General features: G+C 39.7%; 1 protein-coding gene across 2 annotated transcripts in view; it reads right to left on the bottom strand.

Annotated features, from left to right (window-relative positions):
* Window positions 1-872: 872 nt before the first annotated feature.
* The window catches only part of iqch (IQ motif containing H), a 102,108-nt gene continuing 95,173 nt past the window's right edge, over window positions 873-7,807 (bottom strand). For both annotated transcript variants that reach the window (XM_028823450.2, XM_051920314.1), the window contains exons 18-21: window positions 6,495-6,620; window positions 2,018-2,079; window positions 1,643-1,751; window positions 873-1,391 (exon numbers count right to left, since the gene is read on the bottom strand). In XM_028823450.2, the coding sequence (XP_028679283.2) occupies window positions 1,281-1,391; window positions 1,643-1,751; window positions 2,018-2,079; window positions 6,495-6,620 (408 nt within the window). In that variant the 3' untranslated portion in view covers window positions 873-1,280. The remainder of the gene's footprint in view (window positions 1,392-1,642; window positions 1,752-2,017; window positions 2,080-6,494; window positions 6,621-7,807) is intronic.

The following is a 7,807-nucleotide window of genomic DNA, read 5'->3' as shown; positions in this document are numbered from 1 at the left end:
TAACCGTATATTCCATCAAATGGGGGGGGAGGGGGGTGGTGGTTAGGATCATAATGTGTGATAAGAAAAGGCCCCTAGCTGACCAGGGACCCTGCCAAAGGACCCCTAATGGTAGATCTGCCCCTGGTCCACATAATAAACATTATACAGGGAAACAGGGTCACCTTAGGTGTTATGGTTCAGCCAGGATTTCACTACTGGCTTGTGTTCAAATTTATTTTTTATGTCTGCATGTTTATGTTAATATTACTAAATATGTTTTTATTTGCTTTATTCTGTGTTTTTTATTAACTTTTTATATTTAATTTCTATATATACAGAAATTATATAGGAATGTATACAGGTCTCCCTGGCTAGCATTAAGAATTGTAGTAAAAGCATCTTTTTTTGCATATCTTTATGAACTTTTTGTTTTTTGACATTATTTTTTTAGACTGGATTTTATTGCTTGAGTTGCCTCTTTAGCAAACCCTGTGTGTTGCCTTCTTTTTTCAGTCTTGATTTTCTTTTCAGTAATAAATCTTATTTTCAAAGGACCAGAGTTTTATGTATTTTTGTTCCCTCTTTGTTCATTTTTTGGTTTCGAGGATTGCTAAGGATTGATTGTTTGTTGCCATTATCCTGTTATGCCTGTGTAGGACAAAACCAACTTTTTTAGGGGGAAGTCATTTTGAACAGTAGACCTAAAGCCTGGGCCTAGATTTTGGTATTTGGTGACAGGGTTGCACAACATATAACGTATACTAACATGATGTCCACACACATTATAAGTGCTTGGGTGATACACACATAAAATGAATGGACACTGAGATGATATACAAAAATACACAAGTTTAATTTTATATAGAACCATCCATATAAAGGCGTTTTACACAGGTATAGCAGAATTGTTAACAGATTCCTGGCAAGATAAGTGACCGGCTCAGAAACATTTCGAAACATTTTACTTTGAGTCTAACTCCTTCAGCTTCTTCTAATGCTATAATTATTATGGATACTGTACATAAACAGAGGTGATAATTTCATAAAATAGACTGTGTTGGTATGCATTTCCCTTAATACGGGCCACTTACAGTCGTTAACCTCATAGGCTGACCCTCTCACCATGTCTTCATCATGATGGCATTATTAAATGACCTCCTATTTCAGATTCCCAAAACATATTTTTGGCTGTTTATGGGCAGAATGCCCAGTCTGTGCCAAGATAAGATACCATCTCTAGCAAACAGATGACACACATATGTTCTTTCCTATGAACATCTATTTCCACTTTAGCTGAATTATGAATGTGCAGAAGTTGTCTCTGTTCCCAGATTCTCTGTGGGCATCTCAGCAGAAGCCTGGTTTTTCACTGCAATTCCCAAGATCCCTTCAATGTCCTTGATCAGGCCCTATAAAGCAGATCACAATCACATTAATCCTATTTGAGTAGGCTAAGTCAGTATCTTTTCCTGTTGTACTTCACCTATGATTGGCATTTCAAAAACATCACCAAATCATTCAGGAAACAATTGATTGGGCACAAATAAACTGCACAGTGGTGAAGAGTTGGTACAGCAGGACAGACACTGGCATAACCAGATAGAGAAGGCCCACCTCACACGGTCCACTTGCGTGCTTGGTTCTTATTAATTTGAAGTACCTGGAAGTTGCTTTCGCCCTGCATGCTGGGTGCCGAGATTTCCTGATGGATGGCAGAGAGATTGCGAGCAAAGGTCATGAGGGCCCCCTGGAGATGGTCGGCGATTGTTCTGGTAATGATATCCAAACAAATGGCTTTACTAATGACTCCTTAAAAACAATCCCCCCTCATTTAATGAGTATTTGCAACCTTCCCAGGCAGCGCTCTACTGGGACAAATGAAAGATGAGGTGCTGGTTTAACTTGTCAACGAAACGATTTGTGTAATAAATATCTTTTATTAATCAACCCAGCACTGCCTCACAGCATGCTGGGTGTGTAAGCATACGTATGCATGCTAAACTAAGTGGGGTGGGGTTTGTAAATTCATACTCACAGCATCCCCAGAGTCTGTCTCCTGTGGTTGTCATGCAGAATCAGTAGTGTCCCCTGGCATTCCTGCAAACATAAAGATAAAAATATTGACTTCGAGCTGAACGTTCAGGAGATGTAAAAAAACATAAAAGGGAACAAATCTAAGAAACAGCTAAGCCACATGCTGAGCAAGGCAGAGGTTCAAGTAAGCCAAGCATGGGCAAGCAGGGTGAACAAATCGGAGTTCCAGTGAAGGCCCACTGCAAATAGTTTGAAAACAAAATCGTTAAGATATACTAAGAAAGAAAATCAGAAGGAGCAAGAAAGTAAAACACTAGGCATGAAAGAGAGCCAGCAGTGCCACAATATTACAGCCAAGGAACTCGCTTCATTAGTAAAAGGAACAAATTAACAAAATCGAGGGCAAGTCAGAGACTCCGATGCCCAGCACTATGGAATTCCATGGGACTAAAGTGTCAGTTTAGCAGTAAGTGGACTACAAACTGGAAAAATCGGTGAAAGGTGAACTTAACTTCATCAGGGAGACAAGGGTGCTAAATGGAAGAGGACAACTCAATGAGTTAGTTGAACCATACGCCAAATGATTCCATGGAAGCAGTGTGAATTACATGTTGGACAAGTCATAGGGACAATCGTGCCAGGCTACAGTCTGGCCATTTTGATAGCTGAAACATACAATTCATGTAGGAGATGTTAGACAGCAAGTTGAGCTGGAACTAGGGAATTTCATTCTCGGCCAGTTATGAAACAAGGGACACAGGGGACAAGATGAAGGTAGAGATGACCGACACTCTTTAAAATGTCAGGTTAGGTTCACAGGGGCTAGACAGATGGACAAATGAGCAAGACTGTCATATAGAACAATCTAGACGAGAAGAGACCATTCAGCCCAACAAAACTTGCCAGTCCTAATCAAATTGTTTCTTCCAAAATAACATCAAGTCAAGTTTTGAAGTCTTACTGTCTACCACACTTGTTGGTAGCTTATTCCATATGCTTGTGGTACTCTGTGTGAAGAAAAACTTCCTAATGTTTGTGTGAAATTTACTCGTAACAAGATTCCAACTGTATCCCTGTGTTCTTAATGAACTCATTTTAAACTCAAAATCTCGACCCATTGGACTAATTCCCTTTTAAACACTTCAATTATGTCACCTCTTAATCTTCTTTCGCTTAAACTGTAAAGACTCAGCTCTTTTAATCTTTCCTCATAATTCATCCCCTGTAGCCCTGTAATCAGCCTAGTCGCTCTTTACTAGTGCTGCTATGTCCTTTTTGTAGCCTGGAGACCAAAACTGTACTCAGTACTCCAGATGAGGCTCCAAAAGTACGTTATAAAGCTTGAGCAGAACTTGCTTGGACTTGTACTCCACACATCAAGGCGCTATATAACCTAACATGCTGTTGGCCTTCTTAACAGCTTCTGAGCACTGTCTGGCAGTTGATAGCATAGAGTACATTACGATTCTTAAATCCTTCTCATAAGGACTGTGGACCAATCAGTACAGAGACACACACCCATCATGGAGATCTAAGGTGTAGCTATGCTGCACTGAAACTGCTGATTCACTGAGTGATTAAGTTATAGGGACACCTGTGACTTCAACGAAACAAATAAGCACAAAGGGGGTCAAGTACAGGGTGATTCCCATGGGCGAAGCCCCAAGATATAATGCATTACTGTCTTAATAATGAAGCAATCCTAACAAAATTAAGATCACAGTATTCCTGGATAAATGTACGAATGATTGAGGCAGGAAGCTCTTGTTGACTTATTTGTGTATGAACTGGATGACAGTGAGATCAGTGTAAGTTATTTCCAGCAAGATGGGGCAACCTGTCACACGGCAGCTCACAACATGGCACTAATTGAATTGTTTTTTTGGCAATCGGGTCATTTCAAAGGGACTAAGACCACCTCGTTCTTCGGACCTGTCACCTCCGGATTTCTTCCTTTGGAGAGTGCTGAAAGGAAAAGAACAAGCCTCGTACACTGGAGCAATTACAGAGAAACATTGAATGGGAAATTGCTGCCATCACCACTACAACGCTTGCAGATACCTTTGCCAATATGGAGTGCCATGTTGATCTGTGTTTGCAAGAAGAAGGCGACCATTTCCATCACCGAATGTGATTAGACATTTACATATCTGTCAAGGTATGCACTGTATTTATTTTATTTCTATTGCTTCATTATTATGTGAGTAACACAACATAACTCGGGGCCCTGTCCGTTAGAATCTCCTTGTATGATGATGTGGGTATGAGCTGTACAAACCATGAGGTGTGAGGAGTTATGTGCCAATGTAACAAGTATAGGGACAGCTAACTAGGTATTCAGACCCCTTCACTTTTTCACATTTTGCTATGTTGCAACTTTGTGCTAAATTCTATTAAATTTATTTTTCCCCTCATCAAACAACAGTCAATACTCCAGGATGACAAAGCCAAAAATTGGGAGTGGTCTCCCCTCGACTTTCTCGTATACTCAGATATGGGGATGGATATTTGAGGAGTAAACCGCAAGACAATGATTATATTTTTATATTATGTACATTAAAGAACCATCAACAGCAAATCAAATCAATAATATATTGAACAATTATTACAAAAGTAAAGTTGAATAAACTCTGCAGCTGCATAAATAAAAGGTAAAGTACCACTTCCGGTAAGCGGAAATAGCCAAAAAGTTGATAGAAATCTACGTTTTGCACCTAATGCTTGTATGCAAAATTTGGTTGACATAAGTGAAAGAGTACTCATGTTATTGTGTTTACACACACACACACACACACACACACACACATGCACACACACACACAAACACACAGACATAATTCCAAAAATGGTATTTTCAGACTCAGGGAGGTCTAAAACATCGAGATTCATCAAAATCTCGAAATGGAATTTTTGGAGGATTCCAATACTTTCCCTATACTTTGTATACAAGAAAGTAAAAAGGATTTTAGAATTTTTAATCAATTTAATAAAAATTAAAAGACTAAAGTATCCTGTTAACACAAGTATTCAGACCCTTTACTCAGTACGTGAATGAATCACCTTTGACGTTTGACTTTGACTTCTTGGGTTTGACACAACAAGCTTCACACACCTGCATTTGAGTATCTTGTGCCCTTCATCTCTGCAGATCCTCTTAATCTCTTGTTAGGTCAGATGGAGAATATCAACGGACGACTATTCTCAGATTTCTACTGAGATGTTCGATTGGGATCAAATCCAGATTCTGGACCATTAAAGGACATTCCCACAGTTGTCCCTAAGCCACTCCTGTGTTGTCTTTGCTTTGTGGTTAGGGTCACTGTCCAGTCTGAGGTCCAGAATACTCTGGAACAGGTTTTCATTAAGGATATCTGTCTGGTTTCCCAGTTCCTGCCACTGAAAAACAACCAGCCAACATTATGCTTCACCATTGGAATGGTCTTGCACAGGTGATGAGCAGGGTCTGGTTTTCTCCAGACATGATGCTGTGGACTACCTTGTGTCTTAGGAGAGGCTTCTGTCTGGCCACTCTGTCACAAAGTCCTTATTGGTGGAGTGTCTTAATGATGGTAGTTCTTCTGGATGTTTCTCTCATCTCCACAAAGCTCCTCTGGAGCTCAACCTGAGTGACCATTAGGTTCTTGGTCACCTTTCACATTGTTTCTCAGTTTGTCCTGTTGGCCAGCTCCAGGAAGTGTCATGGTCATTTCAAATGTATTCCATTTAAGAATTATGGAGGCCACTTTGCTCTTGTGCACCTTCAATGCTACAGATAGCTTTTGTGGCCTTCCCCAGATCTATGCTTTTACACAATCCTGTCTGTAAGCTATGCAGGGAATTCTTTCAACCCCCTAACTTGGTTTTTGCTCTGATTAAACTTGTCAGCTGTTGGGACCTTCTATAGACAGGGGTGTGCCTTTCGTAATCATGTGCAATCAACTGAACCGACCACGGCTGCACTGCAAACAAGGTGTAGAAACATCTTAATGATGATCAACAGACTGGCAGGCACCTGAGCCAGATATGAAGAGCGTCATAGCAAAAGGTCTGAATACTTGTGTCAATGTGATATTTCTCTTTTTTATTTGTGACAAATTTACAAAAAATTCTAAAATGTTGTTTTTGCTTTTTTATTCTGGGGTATAAAGTGTTGCTTTTTTGGGCAAAAAATAATTGAAATGATTTTAGCACAATGCTGTAACAACAAAATGTCAAAAAAGTGAAGGATGGCGAGTACTTTCTGAATTCACTGTAACACACTTAAACTTTTAGTGTGGGCAATATGTTAGATTAACTAGTGGAACATCTAAAACCAACCAACTTTAGTTGATTAAATAATCCTTTGAAATTTCCCTAGAGATGAGTGCTTGAGGCTGACACACCAATTGGCCTATAATGAAGGACACCTACTGTGGCCATTGCCATAGCCTTAAATTACTGAACAAAGATATTCTTACCGCATTAATAGTCTGTCTTACCTTGATGTCAAATCCAACTCCAAGTGCCTGGCACATATGAAGGAATACTTTGTACTGCACCATGGACAGGTTAGTGTGCCTGAGGTGGGGGCACATCACAGCATAGCGGCAGGAGCTTCCAAGACCCTGAGGAAGATCATCAAATGTTTGTCACACACATCTTGATCTGTAGAGGCTGAATGACCAGTAGTGTGAGGGCACCTTCACCAATACAAGTGGCACAAGGGCACATACTGTATGTGGGTGCATGCCCATTAATTTTAACATTTTAATTAAGTGGAATTATTTACAAAGCAAAATTATAATCTGTAATATTCCACGTATTAATGAAAGGCAGCCTTTCCAGTACAGTGCACAGATAGCCAGTGCTCACTTACATCCTTCTACTGGGTTTGCACGATTGGCCATGTATGCAAAGCTGCACACACAGATAAATCCACACTAACACACATTCATAAACTTTCATATGTATGAACATCTACTAATGTGCAACCATATATATAGACTTGGAAAAAAATGCCTATGCACAAAGTAGTACATCTATAAATATGAACACATAAACGCATATGTAATCAGACATCACTTTAAATATACTGCACATACTCGAGGATAGTTATAGTGGTGATGTGTGAATTTGACTTTGCAGTGAAACCCGGTGTTTCACTTCACAAAAAAATTAATGAAACAAATTGGCATTCTGTTTTCAGCAAAATGTGTGCCATTGATGAAGAAGAAAGATGTTTAGTCCCTTCTGGAAACATTTTCATTCATTAATTCAGCATTTTAATGAAGGTCTCTAATAGATCAATGTCCTGTCACGTGCAAATATTTTGATGAGGTGCCTGAAGCATTCTAGTTGATACGATCCCCACTTGACCAATTATGATGACAGTCTTGGTGATCGCAATCCTAAAGACGCATCGGAGACAGAAAAGAAACCTGAAGCTCCAAGGCGCTTAGAGACTGCATATCCTTAACCTGTTCTGCAAGAATCAAAAAACAGATAAGTGTAGTTGCCAAGTAATGGGTGCACCGCCACGAAGGAAAAAAAGGAAGAAAAAATGAACAAATAGCAGAGAGAGAGGAGCTAGCAGTTCAGCTGCGTCAGGGCATAGGCAAAGCCCACCTGCTTTTTAAAACCTAAAAACTCCACTGCTACAAAAATAAGCTGACAAAAAAGGATCCGGAGAAGGATTGTTACCTTAAACATAGTAGAAGTCAAAACCAGAAGATTAAGAGAACCGGACACCAATACCAAACACTTGTAGTCAAAAGCCTTGCTGTGATTCATAAACTGAAGACCACTAGAAGAG

This window comes from Erpetoichthys calabaricus, chromosome 17 (genome assembly GCF_900747795.2).
Source record: "Erpetoichthys calabaricus chromosome 17, fErpCal1.3, whole genome shotgun sequence".
Taxonomy (NCBI): Eukaryota; Metazoa; Chordata; class Cladistia; order Polypteriformes; family Polypteridae; genus Erpetoichthys; species Erpetoichthys calabaricus.
The sequence above is the reverse complement of the archived record's forward strand: the minus strand, read 5'-3'. Positions and strand labels throughout refer to the sequence as shown.